Source organism: Phaethon aethereus (genome assembly GCF_964289735.1).
Source record: "Phaethon aethereus genome assembly, chromosome: 1".
Lineage (NCBI taxonomy): Eukaryota > Metazoa > Chordata > Aves > Phaethontiformes > Phaethontidae > Phaethon > Phaethon aethereus.
In genome coordinates, this window is record NC_138575.1 from 70,158,316 (window position 1) to 70,176,099 (window position 17,784).

A 17,784-nucleotide genomic window follows, 5' to 3' on the forward strand; every position below is an offset into this window, starting at 1 on the left:
AACATTCAGCCTGCTCACGCCGGGCTTCTGCACGTGCCGGGCTTCCCTGCGGTTTTGGAGGAGTCTGTGCTGAAACGAGGGCCCCAGACTTTGTGATGCCTCCCTCCAAGCGGACAGCTTGCTAGGAGCTGCCCAGCTGCTTCCCATGGTTCAAAAAGCCAGCGCATGCAGCAGCCCCGCCGTCACCTCTGCGCTGGCCTTGGTGACAGTGGTGTCACAGCTGTCAGGGTTGTGGAGTCATTTGTTTACTCGAAGTCGACCGTCTGTCCCCTCAAACATCTGGGCAGATACGGAGGGGTGGCGTTCCTTTGGGCAGCGTGGGGCTTGGGTCACCGGGCGTCCGGAGGCCGCGGCGCTCGCGCACTGTCAAGGGCAGGCCGAAGTAGTAATTGCATCGAAACGCGGGTGATGTCGGGGTGTAACGCACGCTCACAGCAGCTCTGGGGGAGCAGCGTTTGTTTCCGACTCGACCCTTGGCCAGCGGCACACCGGCGGGGTTAGCCATGCCTGCCGGCGGGCCCGGCACGGGGCGGCGGGCCCAGCATGGGGCAGCGGGCCCGGCTCTCCCAGCCCACCCCTGCCAGAGGCTGGTGCCCTCTCGCCCACCCCGGCTAACCCCACGTTGGGCCAGCGCTCCTCCTGGGCGAGGTGGCCACCCTCGCCCCGGCGGCCGCCGCTTCCCGACAGCCCTTGCCGGACTCAGGGGGGATTTAGTCCCGGGCTGGGGGGAGGGATAGATGTTAAACAGGCTTTTCCCTAATGAGGTGTGACGCCAGCTGGAGAGGGGGAGAATCCTGCTTTTCGCCTGTCTGTTGCGCTCTCCCGCTAGAGGAGGAGATGCGTGTGTGTGTGTGCGCGCGCGTGTGTGTGTGTGTCTCCCTTTCCTCTGCTGATTTGCTGCCTCTTCTGTTTCCTTTCTGTGCCGTCCCCAAAGCGTTTTGGCAAGGTTCAGATTTCTGTGCTCACAGCTCAGTGCTCAAACAGAAAAGGGGAAAAACAAAAGGGTTGGAGGCGCGGGGGGGGGGTGGTGGCGGGGAGGAAGCCCAGCCACTCGCCCCTCGCCCTGGCCAGGCCCCTCGTCCTGGCCAGACGGGAGGAGTGTGGGGCCGGGTGCCTGGGGCAGGCTTTGCCCTCGGGACCGGGGAGGTTTTGGTGGCCTCTTTCTCCTGGGAGTCCCTGGCATCGCTTTGGCCGCCTCCGCTCAGACACGCCGCTGAAGCACTGTGCCGCTTTGCCGGCTGTCCCTTGTTGGAGGGGAGAGCTGGAAAAACAAGGTTTATTCCTTCTCCTGCAAGGTGTGGGCTGAAGCATTAGGTGAAAAGCCCTGGGGATCCTAACTCTCCATTTGTGGTCCTGAGACGTTAAGGTTTGCATCGCGTCCTCCCGGTCCCTGGTGTTCCCACAGCACCCTGGCCACGTGGCAAAAGTCCTGGATTTAGGTGTTTTGGGGCAGAAAGGTGGAGAATCCAGTGGGATAGGAAAATGTGACATTCAGTTAAACAGGGCAAATAGACCCAGCCCTGGGAAATGAAAGCGCCTCTCGCTGCTCTTGCCGTATCATAAGCAGCGACAGAAAAAAAAGTAGACCAAAACTTTACAGGACAACGTCAGTATCTTTTTTCCAAGACAAAAAAATCACAGTAATACTTGGACTGTGCCTTTACCATAACCCGCTGGCACTGGGTGCGACTGGCAGTAGGGACCAGAGCGGGCTACGGGCAGCACCCATAGCATGGGGGAGCGCGGTGCAAGCGCCTTTCTACAAAGGCACTGACAGCTAATGATGGACCTTCGTTAGCCCCGTGCTATGTGTGTGCTGATTAATCCTGACTTGCACCCGAGGCCCTTAACCCAGTGTGGCACCGGGACTCTGTACCCAGCCCCACGTCGGTCCACGTGCCCAGTGCCTCTGTTAGCCAGTGGCTGCGAGATCCATCTGCGGCCGGGTCGGGTACCCAAATCGCTGCTGCGCCTGCTGTGAAGGCAAGGACGAGGAACACCGGTCTGGGAGAGAGGAGGCAGCAAGAGAGAGGGGAAACTACCCATCCAGCTGCTTTTGGGAAGACTGGTGGGTCCCTGCCCAGGAGACAGCACCTTGCCCAGTGCCCGAGGAATGCCCCCCAGCTCCTGGGGTGACCCGCCGGCTCCGAAAATGTAAAGGTCACTCCCGGGCCTGGAAAACAATGGCTGCAGATAGGGGCTATCTGAGCCGGTTGTGGCCACTGCCTAAGGAGTGTTAGTCAAACAGCAGGCTGAAAAGGCTCACGGGAAGCAATTTAAATATTCCTCCATACAAAAGGCTGTCGCATCCTAGCAGAGGCAGGCTGCTGACTGACAGCTTCAGTGCACAAGTCTATGTGGATGAGGGAGAGGCTGAATGGGGAGAGCATCCTGGAGACTTACTTTCCCTCCACCCTTTATTCTGGGTCCTAATATGTCATTTTTCACAACCTGCAAGTTTACTGTGGTAACACACCTGGGATGTTTTAGCACATCGCATACTTTGGTCCTGTCCCCCCCAGGTATATTTTGTTAGAAGGCAGATGCCCACTGAAGTAATTTACAAATAAAATAAGTGAACATCTCCGAAATACTAAGTGCTTACCAAGTGAATTCACTGGGTAATTGCTATTTATATAGCGTGATTACTATTTATACAACAATAATATCACTCTCTCCAAAGGATGGCAAGCAGCAACTGCAGTTTTCGTATTAACTTGTCAGTAAGCAGGGTAGTCGTCTAGAGGCCAGAACAGAGACTCTCAGGACTTTCCTAGCTCTGCATCGGGGATGCTATGTCAAGCTTTGGCTTCCCACTGCCCTTTCCTTGCCTCGAGTTTCCACAAATAATAGATGCCTTTAATACATTCTTCACAGGGCAGGTGTCAGGCTTTTGCTCATGAAGCACTTTGGATGTGGCACACGAAGTAAATAAGAGCAGTGTTGATAATGAAAATATGCCATTAATACATTTCCAATAAAAAACTACAAGCGGCATTTAATCTGCAATCTGTTATCAATAATTTTATTACCGCAGTTACTGTGGTCTAATAAAAAAGCACTTTCTCTTCTTTATTGGGTAAGTGCCAAAACGTTTATCCTTTATTCTCTGGCCATTAACCTTTATTCTGTAGCCATTAGCTTAGCCATTTGTGTAACAGTCTGTTGAGTAACATTCAAGTAGGAATTTGTATTCAATCCATTATTTACTCTGAAACCCAAAAAGAATAGCTTCTTATGCCGACGTTGTTTATCTATATTAAATCTTAGTAAGTGCTCTATAATACTGATGATAAGTCTTATAAGAAGTGGATTTTTCTTACTGTGAATGATTTTCTGGCATATAAATAAAACTGTAGTTAACCTAGTAATATTTTGAAAACAAAGCTTGAAATTGCTAACTGAAAAACATACTTCTCACAACATGTGCAAAATTTGTAATAACTACGTTTCAGAAGTGTATCCTTTTTGTGGATCAGTTCCTGCATCACACTTTTACGTGAACTCCATCGTGCTGAACTAAGCCATGATACTCTCCACCCCTCCATCAAGGGTTGATATTTTGGGTCATGAGGTCTGACATGCCTCCATCCCTTCTTTCTGTCTTACTGGAGAGGGAAGGAAAAAAAACCAACAAAACAAAGAGAAATAAGTTAAATAATCAAAATGCTTGCTTTTCTTTGAGGCATTTGCTTGCTGGCTTTCAGCCATTTCTGGCTATCCATCTGAAACTGCTGCTTCTCTGTATAAGTGGCTTTTAGGGCCACGCTTTCTGAGTACATCTTTTAAATGAACTCACCAGCCTTAGCGAGTGGAAAGCAAAGCAGGAGAATGAGACTGTTGATTCCTGCCCATCAGCTGAACATGGGAGAAATCATGGGTTTCTTATTAGGCTGTAGTATCTCAACCTCACTGAACCCTATTTTTCTGTTTCCAGACAAAGGCATTAGTCTTCTGACTGGAGAGTGACATTCGGTAAAAGCTTTTCAAGGTCTTCCCATAAACTCTTGCAACGAAGAGGTAGTAGTAGCGGTATTTTTAACGATGGGGAAGGTCAGCTTACCCAGTGTATGCTCTGCTGCTGCACATGTACTTGAGGCTGCTTGGGTCTTTTTGGTCCTGATCAGCCAGCAGTAAATTTTAAGGAGTTAGTTTGATGGTTGGAATTTTTTTTTTCTCTCTCCTTTCTGCTCATTAGGAACTGGAAGCTGCTCTTCACAGGGATGATGTGGAGTTTATCAGTGACCTGATCGCCTGCCTTCTTCAAGGTTGCTATCAGCGCAGAGACATCACGTGAGTAACCTCGCTCTATGGATTAAGTGCTTTGCAAGGGGAGCTAATTAACACAGTTGTGGGCATGTTTCATGGCTTTGGAGTGATGATATGGCAGTGATCGGCAGCCACCAGCAATCAGGCCAGACGCTTCACTGAGTGGAAGGGAATTCCAGCTATTCTTGGGTTGAGTTGCAGGGTTTTAATTTTACAGACCCATTGTTGAGCAAACTTCTTTGTTCAGATCCCATGCAAATCTGATGCTCTGCTCTAGCACTAGAGGATATAGTGAACATTCACGTCTGCTTGTTACGCTCGGCACTCTGTTTGGTCAAATTAGTGATATCACAGTAAGTACTTAAATCATCACATATGTTTTTAACATTTTATATGTGTTGTATAGAATAAAACTTGGTGCTCTGCAGCCACTTCACTTACATGGAAGATCCCATTGCAGAGGGACAATTGTAATTATTTTCTTGGAAATAAGAGGAGCACTGGAATCACTTTAGTTGCAGGATGTTGGAAAGTGATTTGACACATTCTCCTGATGCTTCAATGTCCAGAGACACTTTGTTAGTGTCCACCAAAGTAGCCTCCCAAACTGAGACATCTGTAGAAGATCAGACTTTGGAGGATCACCACTCATACAGTGAAAAGCGCTCCCAGAGATAATGAAGTCTTGTTGCACTGTGTTTTATTTGTTCTTCTGTGAACCATGTTAATAGTAAAGCGTAAGTGCGGAGATGAAGACAGCTTGGCAACATTTGCAGTTGCTTAGAAGAGGTGTGAAGCAATCCTGCTCCCTAAGATTCCCCTCTTGCACAGAGGTTTAGGCTGGTGCATCGGCATAACCATAGGTGCTTGCGTTGAAAGCTGTATTTCTAATTAACTGATTATGTTCAATGAAATTTATATAGTTTATTTTTTTATATATATCTGCTGCTTAAGTAGGTTCTTTTGCACTCCTGGGTTGACATTCAGCATAAGTGGGTATGGGGATCTGAACCAGGCAGCTGCACTGCATATACTGTCTCTGAATGAAACTGATGTGATGAGAAACTTGATTATAAAGGGACTGCAATCATGTATACGTCCCTTCATCAGAATAGCCACAGAGCAATATAATCTTGCTTATAAATGTGCAGCAAGTTTACTTCTTCATACCAGAAACACCAGAAAGTTTTTAAAGTGTTTTGCCCACCTTAACCAGCTTACCCTTGTAGAAACGGTGGAAGATTTATCTTTGATAAATTTCACGCATTCAACATTGTGAGGTTCTCCTAACTCTCCAGATCTAAGAGTGTCCACTTAGCAATTGCACTGTTTAATTGCCTTCCCTTTCTCAGCTGTATTAACTAACAAAATTCAGGGATGAATCACGTGTGAGTCAGGCATCAGCAAGTTGTCTGTCCGTCTGGGGAAGGTTACACACGTACGCGTGCAGATACACTCAGGCAGAGTTACGTGACGCACTGGGCAGCTCAGCAATGTGTAGTTATTCAGTATCGCACGTAGGTCACACTTTATGCCTGTGTAAATACAGCTTTGGTTAACTCAGAGATGCAGAAGCTGCCAGGAGGTAACGTCATCGCAGAAAGAAGAGCTGGTAAACCAACCGTGGCTTTATGCAGCCTAGTCAGGGTACCTGTGCAGCATAGGTAGGTTCCTACGTAGCTGTTGCTGTGTGTCTGTCCATGTACAAGAGGTGCCACAGAAATGGAGGAGTGCGAAGTCACGTAGCGAAGGTGTGAGAACTTAAACCTCACCTGAACGGTGTGCTGGGGAAGGCATGAGGTGCCTGAAGGACAAACCGGCTGCACCCTTTCCAGAGCACCTCCTGTAGAAGGGGACTACCTTGTGGGCAGCGGAATAATGAGAAAAGTAATTTCTGCGGAGGAGATGGGGAAAAGAGCACAACAGGAGCAGCGTGGTGGAAATGGCTGAAGGAATATATCGGGAAAGATGCCTGGAGCCACTGGCATGTTGAGGAGGTGGGCTCTGAAGCACTGCAGAGGAAGCAATGCGGGAGACTGGAAACAGAGGGAAAGGTGCTGTATGCAAAGGGGTGTCACAAAGGAAGAAGCATTAAGATGCAATTTAGTTGTCTAAATATGGAAATCTGTAGATAAACAAGAATACGAATGATGGCTTGGATACACTTCTCAGAAACAAACTTGCCTTGTTGTTTGTTTCATGCTTACACACCAGCCATGGAATATTTATCTAAAATGAATGTGTGTTTTTAAAGCCTAAAATTCTCCTTGTTCCTTACACACTTATTTCCAACACCTTTGTTCCCTCTAACCAGAGTTAGAGGCTTTGGCTGATGCGCAGCTCCCTACTGTACCTAGTTTGTCCCCAGTTAATGGTAAGGAGTTGAGCCTCTAATTGATTTTTTGAGTGCTCAGCAGACAAAGACATGCAAATATTAAGAGGCAGAATTTGTGTGGAGCTTAGATTTGGCTTTTCAACAGTGGACCAGGACGCCATATTTTTCTTTTGCGGACAGATAATAGGTACCTGTCTCACATGGGAAAAATCAGGAGTTTTACAGATCGTCGCAGTGGCGTTAACAGCAGCGATTTCTCCAGTCATTTGTGCTCAGCATCCTCGTGCAGAGGCTGTGAGCTGTTAATCTTTAGGCTGTAAACTTTGCTCCCTGTTGCACCTCAGAGGGGAAGGTAGGAGCTTGTTCTCGTCCTTGTTCTTGGGCTGGAGCACTGCAGCTCAAGGACAAGATGCTTCATATAACCTCATATAAAACACAATTTACCTACCTCTCTGAGCAGTTTTGAGGTTTGATTAGTTTTGTATCGTGTCTTACTTCTTTGATGGCCAGAATATTATCAGCCTATGCTTTCTCACAGTCTGTCTGGGAGTAGCTTGTAGTTCTTGTCACATCTGTTTTGACGGCGTGCAGAACTTGCGGCGGAGCTGGGCTGCCTGGCTTTAATCATGCATCATAGAGGGGTATAAAACTGTCACATACCTTTGCTAATTATAATGTGCTCTCAAGTAATTTTGGAAGTGGAACGTAGCTGAGAGCCTTTCTAATGCACAATTTAACATACTCTAGTTTGATTAGCTTTTTAATTCTTTGGGGGAAAAAAAAAAGAGAATACTTTTGTAGGGTTCTGTGATTCTTGGTTTTGACATAGAGCAACTTTGCCTTGATTTTGATATTCTTTATGACAGACTTTTTTTTAACAAAAGAATCACATACAAGAGAGAGCCTGGTTTTTACCCTGCTTGACGGTTAAGGAGTGTTGAATATCTGGTAACTTAATCTTTGAGTTATGGGTATCTGTGTTTAACTACAGAGACTACTTAATGGGAGGATGCCACATGATCTTCTCCAAACTCCTATTTATCATAACCTATCATAGCTGTTAGGAACACTCTTGACTGACTTGTTTCTTTCCATGTTAAGCACTGTAAAAGTACAGAACAAAAAGGACAGTAGTCTGCATTTCTGGCTTCTAGCATCTTTAGCGATGACCTCGTAGCTGTTCTTGCCTGGCACCAGGTGGTTTGAGCACTTGGCTGGGACAGTTTCCCTGTTGCTCTCCTTTTTTTGCTCAGACCCAAAATACGTTTGTGCCATGATCTGCAGCTTTTGTTGTTTTGTAAACACCCTTCATAGTATTCATATACCATCCGTACCAACTAACGATGCAGTAAATAATAACTCTGAAGCTTTTTGTTTGATCTCTTGGATCAGTTTTATGCTATAGGCACAGTTTCGTTTGATGCCAGTGAGATTACCCATACGTTTTTCTTGCCTCTAGCTTTTGTGCACAGGTCTTTGTTTTCTTTTAATTGTTTCAAAATGCAAATGCCTAGAAAGTGTGGAGGGAGAAAACTCTTAATAGAATTTGGGGTTTATTTAAAAAAAAAAAAAGTTAGAGCAGTTTGACAAAATACTTGTGCTTGCTTCAGATTTTCTCTGATATAAATTGGGCAGCTGCATAGTCCCTAGGGGCTGCCACTTTAATTCCAGCAGGAAATGCGACTTGATGACTTGTATCAAGACAGGAAGATCAGAGCTTCAGCTAACGGCAGCAGCCGCAGCAGGAGCCTTCTGCAGCTGTTTTTAAGTAAGAAGTGATGGTGTGACATGGATGTGTATGCTCAACTAAAATAATCCAGAAAAGCTCCTGCTGTTCAGCATTTCTTTGGGTGAAACTCACTCTTCACTGCTCTGTTACTGCATTTTTGCTATTTTTCTAATGCAATGGCTTAAAAAGTTTCAATTACTTTATCCTGTTTCTCGTTGAGAGGCATTTTGTATGCTGCTATTGTCTCTTGAAAAACATTTTAATTGCTTTTTCTTATAGCATGTTTTATTTTTTATTTTTTCAACACAGATAAAGGTGCCAGAAAGTGAGGAAGAGCAAAACCAATATCTCTGCTCTTGCCTATGGCCCATGAGATTCTTTTTTTTTTTTTTAATACCCCAGGATGTTGGTCCATCACTGTAGCTGAAAACTATCTAATTGACTTCTGTGGCACCACAGACAGCATTTGCTTCCTTAGGAACATCAATTATTTTTTTATCTTGTTGTTTCTTCCTTTAATGCACTGGAATTTTTTCTTCCCAAGTGGATCATCTGTTTTGCACCCGCCTTAAGCTCTTTCTGGATCTGTAAACTAACCTTGGAATCTTTGTGCCTGGTTTGTTCTAATATGAATAATAATAGGACATTTGTTAACTCCTCTTCCCTCCGCCACAACTGTCTTAATTATTTCTTTCATATCCTTAGTGGTGGCATTGAGAAATACTCCCAGTATGGCATCTGAAGAGCTGTATTCCCTACTTGTTGAATTGCCAATCAAGAATACCGCCTCTATTCTGCTTATTTTCTAATGCTTGTTCTGTAATCACTTATTTGAGCTTTCATCAGAAAGAGATACGGGATAATCTGAAATCTTCTAACCCATCGGGGCAGAATGCCCATTTCTGAGGACTGTGTTTAATAGCTTTGAGTATTTCACTTCATCCTTTGGCTTTGTCACTTTTGTCCATCCTATTCTGCATGGACCGTGTCTTTACAGGCTACTTTGGGCGTTACCCCAGGTCTCATATTTGGGGAAAAATGACCTCAATAAAACGCTTAACATCTTGAAATTGCCCTTCTGCATGTGACTACGTGAGCAGTGTCCTTTAAGAACTGCTGTATGTTGGTCTGGTCTAGGGGATAAAGTGGCAGGTCAACTGGGATAGCTGGCAAACCAGTGCCAAGTTTTCAGTGTCATGCATACTGTGGTGAATCTGGCTGTGGGAATGGCTAAGCCAAGGTACTAAGACAATCTGAATGAATTCAACACTTCGGGCTGTGCCATAGCATCTGGGGCAGCCTAAGCTCAGTCGCAGCAGACCTGGGGACCACCACCTTTTGGAAAGTGTTTTAGCAGCCAGCTCTTGCAGTTGTGCCAATGACCTTGATTATAACAACTGTTTCAATGGCCCAGCCACAAAGCACCTCACTAACTCAGAATCATATTCATGACTGCCAAGTGAATATCAACAAGATCAGCATTATTTACAGCCTGACTTTTAACAAGTCCTGCCTTGCATACATCATGGAGATTGGTGGATGGCCTCTGGAATTGACCCAGTATCATCGGCACAGGAGATACCGTGAGGGGGCAAGGGAGATGAAGTGGCTACATTGCTCATCTTGAATCTAATATTAATATTTATTATAATAATAGCCAAGCCATGCAAGGTGAGCCTTTTAAAGGGTAAAAAGTGAAAATGAGGCAGCTGGCAGGTGTTGGGAAAGGAAGGATAAGATTACAGCAGTAAAATAACACGGTCATTCAGAGATTAATGAGAAGCACAGTGGAATAAAATTATAGAGTTCAAGTATAAATAAAGCTAAGTAAATGTCTTTGATTCTCAGATGGATAAAATGAATCTTTAAAGAAGAATTTGAAAGCAAGTTGGTAGCACGTTCTGAAAGTACGTGCTACTTCCATAGGTGTGGTGGAGAATAAGGAATGAAAATGGTGGAAGAAAGAGAGCATGAAAGCTGTGCTTTTGTTGTCAGGGCAGATGGATGAGAGAGAAATATATTGGATAGCTGGAGAGAGGGAGTTATACAAAACACTGATGGGGAGGAATAGCTGGCTAAACTTAAAAAGACGAATAGAGAACAGTCAGTGAAGGGTCTTGGAGACTGCAATGATGTCATCATGCCACTGTCAGAGTTTGAAATATGAAAGAGACAGCTGTGTTTTTAGGTTATTGATGTTGCAAACCAAGTAGTCCAGAGAAGAGGAAGACAGCAATGATGAAGAAAGAAATTGAGAAGGCAAGTGAAAACATCTTCTCCTTAGAAGGAAGAAGACAAACAATGATGGAGAGAGAGGGACGGGATGTGGGAGTTCTCTCCACATGAAACCTTTGCCCTCACTTTTGAGACTTGCATTTCAAGACAGTGATGGTCCAAACCACCAGTGCAGGACTTTTGCTTCAGCACAGTTGGTTTTGCAGGCCACCTCCCAGCACCTCAACCGGGTTCAGAAACCAATCTTTAGTCTAAGGGTGAATATTGGAGAAGTTCTGAAATTATTTTCTTGGAGCCTTTTAGCCCCAGAACAGCTGAGGCAGCTGCTGGCCAGATGGTAAGCCACTACAATAATTTGGTGTGTCGTGTCCATTTCTGTTCTAAATCACCTATACTTTTAATTTTTCTCCCATTTTACCTTCCATTCTTCTGCAGTTTCTTTCTGGCTCAACCAGTGTAGTGGTTTAAGCTTCAGAGAAGAGAAGAGGAAAGACCTGTTCTGAAACGAATTCCAAAAGGGACATCTTTAGGACCCATTTATTTATCTGTAAAAACTTGGTTTTTATCCATTTTTCCCAGAAACTTGTAATATGTGTGGCTAATTCTAAGTAATGAGTTTGCTATGCTTGTTTGCTTCAAGGCAACCCCATGCTAGGTATTTTTTGCCTCAGAAGGGACTCTCTTCTCCCACATTAAGCATATTTTTCTATGAGCAGTAAGGCACATAAGGAGTTGTTTCATATGGATTTGTGCCATAATACATGCATGTGTCCTATTTCCCCATCATCATCAAGACAATAACTCTAGCTTCTTCCCCACAGTGCTCATCATCACTGTAATACCCTAAGGTCCTTGCTACAGCCCCTAAACAATCGAAAGACCTTATGGCACAGCAATACTGTTGTGTTTCCTTATGGCTATGAATTGGGAGTATGCTTTCTGTTGATGGGCACTAGCAATGAACAATGCAGCATTAAGCTGGCTTCACTTGTTCTTCAAGGATCCAGGAATGAATAGTAAGTAATGATCCTCTTCCAGGAATGAGCCTCATTCCTATTTGCTCTTTCAGAATATGGGAGATGCATTTGGGTCTTTTGTAAGTTAATCGGCTCCAACTCCCAAGGGTTGATCTGCTTCTCTTCAGAAGGAGTGTCACTATCAAATAACAGTAGTAGAAATGAAGATGCATGTGTATGAAAATTGACAAGAATGGATTGAAGCCTGGTTAGACACAAGCGAGGGTAATTGATGGGAGAAGTGAAATGCCATCACAGACCAACCAAAACCCTTGCAGTCTTACCAGGTCAGTTCACAAGGTGAAAATTGGGCTCTAGGTACGTTCCTTTATTGTGGACCATCCAGAAGGCTATGTTCATCCCTCATGAGATAGACACTACTATGGGTTGATCTTCATTTCATCATGTCCGGAGTGTCTTGTTGTTGGGCATACACTGTGTGGTTGGTTGTCAAGGTCACACAGAATCAGACACAAAACAAGGGGGGAAAAAACTCCATGCTTTAAGAGTCAGAGAGCACATGGAGGAGCAGAAAGCATGGCAGTGGTTCTCACACTTCATTGTGTCTGCGTGGCCATCAAGATCCCTCCTTTAAGGACTGCACATCTTTTCGAGGTCAGATCAGTGTGCGCTGGTTATACACCCAGCACGCATGAACCAAAGTCTCCCTTAGCAGAACCCTTCAAAGCAGTAGCCAGCAACCTGCATCTTACCAGGCCTCTCACTCCACACCAAGTACCCCCCACTGATTGACAGAGTTGGCTTACCCTAAGGTACTTGTTTCCCTCTTGAGCACCCAGATTCTTCTCTTTCCTTTTTTGTTATATCTAACAACCTGTAACTAGTTCTTGTGTTAGTTAATAAATAGTTCTAACACTGGTTATTTTTTTCTTTTCTTTTTGATCCTTCAAGAGATTGCCTTTTGTTATTCAAAGCTGAAGGTACTTGACACAGAAGCAATGCAGAAGCCCCCAGGCTTCAGATGCTGTCCGGGCTGTGGGATCATTATGCCTATAAGTGATTCCCATCTTCCGTGTCTGACAACCCTTGGGGAAAAACTGAGCAGAGAAGAATGCAGCACTTTGAATTCCTGAGGGGTGCTGGGAGGCATCCATCCCTTCAAGGACTGGAGGAGCAGCTCTCACCTGCTGATCAGGGCCTTTCAGCATTATCATTTCACCTCACCTAGGGACCCTCCTGCCTTTGTCTGACTTCCTTTACAAGGCTGACAAAAATCTGGCCTCCTATCTGGGGGCGGGTGGGAGAGGTACCTCCCTTTGTTAAGTTGTGCTCAGAAATATCCAGGTCAGACGGTTTTGTTTTGAGGCCCAAGAGCTGCTCCTTGAGCCCAAAAACTGACTTTGGGAACTGCTGTGTCTCAGATTTATTGCCTCACAAGCATGTGCTTAGTGGAGAAGCTAGGTTTTTGCTTTTCCGTTGCATCCAAAAAGTGACATAATTTACTGATACTGTTAAGTCTGTCAGTGTCTTCAAGCCTGCTGCCTGCTGATGTGCCTGTAAAGTCTCCAGTTTGGCATCAGCATTGCTTAATCTTCTCTTGGTGATCTTGTGCTTTACCAGGGGACCAGCTGTGCCCTGCGGATCAGTGCATTCTCCTTTCAGCTGGCTCTCCTACTCTGCACCTCTTTGTCTTGTGTACCAGTATCACCAACCTCAGTACTGATTGTCGTGACATCTCATCTCGGTGTCTTCCTGCCCTTCAGTACCACCCTACACTCCAGCGTCTTCAGTACACACTCCGGTGTTGGCCCTGAGACTCAGGACCTGCCTCCTGCCATTTTGCCTTTGCCAGTGGTGCCTGTCACTCAATTTCTGATTTTGACCCCGACAGAAAACTGCACTTCAGGGGCTTGGGAGATTCTTGCCACTTGATCTGAGCACACTGGTAGGGAAAAATTCATGTTCCCAGTCTAGCTGCAGTGATAGATCTCATTGGATAGGGAAGCATTGGGCTCCAACTCTCCTCAGCTCTCTGACTCTATTCACTAGCATGCCAGGGAATTAATTGCTTAATGAAAGCCATTTTCCCTGACCCTTCCCCAGCCACGATCAATGTCATCACAGGGCAAGAGGTGACATACACTTAGACGTGTCCCTTGTATCCTCCCTCAGTATCACGTGCCAGCTTGACACCAAACTGGGTGTGATAGACATTTTCAGTTCTATCATTGATTTATGACAGGCATTTGGGGTGAGATAACTTCTTTCCTTGGTCCTTTCCACCTCAGACATAATGTGTGATGACATCAGCACTTGTACCACCCTGTTCTAGTACCAGGTCTGCCTCCCTTTCTGGGTAAAGCTTCAGTAACTGGTATTGCCTTTTTCTTGCGGTCCCTTGACTCAACAGATTGATTCTTCAAGGCAGGAAGAGAGGGGCTGACACTGCTGGGGATGTGTATCTTCTCTCCTCTATGACTGATGGACTGTCCAGTGCAACCCCTGATAAAAAAACAGAAAAGAGTTATTGCTTGATGGACACTCGAGTCTTCCTCCCATTCAGACAGGCAGGGTATCTGACAGACAGTCTTACCAAGAGTTTTTTGGAGGTTCTATATAATTCCAGATGCACAGTATTTTACAATTTCAGCTGTATCTCAAGGAACTGAGGTCTCTATTTTTAGGCAAAAAAAGTAGCTGCAATATCACCTCTTTTCCTCCATGCTGGAGCTGTGGTGCATGTTTCAACACAAAGGTAGGTAGGAAAATGCATGTTAGTGGCTGATTACAGAGCTGGTTTCCTCTTGGTGTTTAAACCTTGACTTGCTGTTCTCGTGAGTTGCACATCACACTGAAGGCAACTGATTTGTTATTGTGCCCTTTAATGGTTTCAGGGTAGTATCTTAAAGGTAAAATTGAATAAACAGTGAAGTACAGAGTTTCTGTGGGGTTAGTACGTTGGCAAAGCTTGGCAGGTGTATTTAAACACACCTTTGGTGCGAACATGGTCATTAAACCCAACAATGCCCATGGAAAATAGCATAATAACACTTAATTAATTGTATTTATGCAGTTACAATTAAGGAAAAAGACAATTTTTAAAACTGTCTCAAATAATCTCCTCTTTGTATTCGTGCAAGGTAAATAATCCTTTCTGTTCATCTATTACTATCTTAATTCATGTTTTCACAAATATATACATCAATACTGTTTGCTCACCACAGTGCTGTTTCAGGATCTTTTAGCAGAATTATTTTTTCCCCTTTTTAATCTAGTTATCCAACCCATTGATTTGTCATTATCAGCTTTCACTCAAATTATAGCGTCAGTTGTGGGAGAGGGGATTCCTGCTTCTCTGTCCATACCACTACTCCAAAACCCTCCATGCATTGAGATCACAAATCTTCATTTCTTGGAGGCTGCAGAGATTCACTGACTTTGAAGGAAGGATTGAGCTAGCCTTGAAAAACAAACAGGTAGTCATCATGTTTTAGTTTTATTTTAATCCCATTAATATTCCCTGAATCTGGGCAGCGTACGTATCCTCCTGCTCATCCCCTTTGCCCCCAGGAATTTCTCTTCCTTTGGTACCATAGATTTTCAGCTCTTGTTTGGGATGTTTCTGGCTGCTCTGGTTTTATTGCTGCTCGTATTCTTATGTCTTCTTTTTTTCTAATCAAATGACAAAAACACGCAAGTAGCCCTTGCTTCTACCTAAAAATCAAATGCAGGCCCCTGCACCCAATGTGCATTCAGTTAACCATATGTGTCTTCCTTATCCTCCAAGTACTGCATAATCCACCGGGCTTGGCAAATCCAGCCCCTCTTTCCTCCAGTGCTTCACATCTTCACACCAATTGCTTTCTTTCGCTAGCTTGACCAAATAGGCTGCTGGTCTCTTGAGGCAGGGAGATGGATGCTGGGCATCTGCTCGCTTCTTCCTGGTATTGTGCTGGGGAGGGAGGAGGAGGGCAACAGCTAAAGGCAGCGAGGAACAGCTTGGTGTAGGTGGAAGAAGGGTCATCAGCACTTTCAGATTCTGTTTCCTTCACCAAAATTCACTTTCACCTTCTCATACAGAAGGAGAAGCAACAACACGCCTCTTTGTTGCCTCCCTATACCTTGAGGTGTTAGAGGTAGGATGACAACATGAAACACTTGTGGCCCCTCCTGCTGATCCTGGGGATGGCGACAAAAATAGAGCAGCCCTGGCTCACAGAAGGGTGCTTGGAGCTCCTGCAAGCAGGGAGACAGAAAATGACAGGACAGTTCAAAGTAACAGGTATGTGTGATTTCTCCTGCCGGTGCTGCCTTTCTCTCACACAGCCCAATTAACAAGGGTCACAGAGCACTGATTAGCTGCCTTGGCGTTTTGTGAACATAAAGCAGTGAAAAATCCAGGGTGAATGGGGGAGAGAAGATCAAATAGACACTTATCTCAGCACTCCTGCCTGTCGCCGGCATTTGCCAGCCTAAGGGAAGAGCCTTTTCAGAATAGGCCACTGTGGGACAGTGCTGTATCTGCGCCAGTATCTCTGCTGCTTTTCTGCCTTCTCTCAGCAAAATAACAAACAAGTCACCCCCCGGCAGCTGTGTCATGTGTAGGGTGGTTGGTAGATAAAAGCCGGATCACGGGAGAAGCATGGACCACAGGCAGCTGGGGAAGGTCAGAGCTTGCCCTTTTGCCACGCTGGCATGTGAGATGAGTTCAGTTCCTACAGCTGGCGTCTCCTTTTGGAGGGGTGAACTTGCTGCCTCCTGTCCCTTGTGCGAGGGGAAAGTGGTGGAAGGCAGCACACAGCGGCTCACAGCAAGTAAAAGGGCATCTCCATCTATTTCAAGAGTTGATAAGTGTGGTCTAGTTGTGCTAAAGAGCCCAAGCTGGAAAATTCCTTGGTTGCTCACTTTTTCTGCCATAGCTGTGGGAAGTCTGCATGAGCAGACCTGGAACCTCCCTGAAGGGTGGGCAGCTGCAGTGACCGTGTGGCTTCCCCCTCTTTCTTTGTTCTCCCCTTTTTTGGGGGTACAAAAGCAACGCTCCCACTTCAGCTGTCATACCCAGGTTAAGTGGCTGCACTTGCTTCTGTCAAGCCAGCACATGCTCCTGTGGTGTGATCCCTTATTAGACTAGACAGCCCACATCAGCTCTCCATTCTCTCTGCCTCCCTGGAGACACTGCCTCGCTCCATAGCTGTTCCTATTCTGCTTCTCTGTGGGATACAGCATATCTGCCAGCTCCCCTTCCAGCTTCTTCGGTTTTTATTGTATGGAACATCACTCGAGGTAAGATGGAGGAAGACAAGGAGCAGGACTGGAGTATTCTTAGCTGCTGACAGCCTCAGTTTTTCGTAGCTGATTTTTTTTCCCCTCTCCTAAACATGACCACTTTAGGAGTTCAGCTGGGAAGGCAGTGGATTCCCCGGCGTCGAACCATGTAAATTAGATTTCCTTAGCAAGATCAAGCAGCCCTTCTGCTGGAGAACCTGCTGTCCTAGCTTTGTGTTATCATGTTGGAGGAAAGGTCTAGAACCCTGATGTCTTCTCTAAGCATCTCTTCAGCATATTCTTGGCGGTGGTCTGAGTGCCACATTTGAGCTCTGGAAGCAAGTTATGGAGTGGATAAGTTGAGGGGCAGGGAACAGGAATTGCTAGGGTGCTGAAATTACTCTGCTGTCCTTTACTTTGGTGGGATACTTGGATGTATCTTTCGTGGATGTGGAAACCTCTGATTATTCATGTTTCAGACTGACAAATCCAGGATTTAGACCAGACTACTTTAGGGAAGAGCAGCCGCTACTTAACATTTGCTAACCAGTTACTTTTTTGTCCTTTGAAACAAAACCATGGTTGTAATGTAGAAAGAATGTCTTCCCGTGTTCAGCAATGGTGAAGGCAAAGGTCATTGTGTGCAGAGCTCAATGCAACCCACCCACTCGATTCTTCAGGTGTCTTTTCTCTCTCCCTTGACTGCCAGTGCTGCTGATGGCCACACAGGTAAGCCACAGAATTACTTGAGGTTTGGGCAATGTCTGCATTCAGAAAACTGTGGAGTGGAGGACAAGAGGCAGGCCTGTACATGCCTTGTGGTGGTCTTGTACTCCAGCAATCTGTGCTGTATTTCTGGGAAGAGAAACTTCACTCTGGAGGTTTGATCAGTTCTGTTTGATTCCAGCCCCACATAGACACACATAAACGTTTTGTGGTCTTGTTCAGGGTCCATTAATGTCAGCTGTCCTCCT

At 45.4% G+C, this 17,784-nt stretch overlaps 1 protein-coding gene across 1 annotated transcript in view; it reads left to right on the forward strand.

Annotated features, from left to right (window-relative positions):
* Positions 1-17,784, forward strand: part of CECR2 (CECR2 histone acetyl-lysine reader) — a gene marked incomplete at both ends in the record, with an annotated part of 96,293 nt that overhangs the window by 46,930 nt on the left and 31,579 nt on the right. The window contains one exon of the mRNA XM_081998309.1: positions 4,199-4,293. Within this exon, the coding sequence (XP_081854435.1) occupies positions 4,199-4,293 (95 nt within the window). The remainder of the gene's footprint in view (positions 1-4,198; positions 4,294-17,784) is intronic.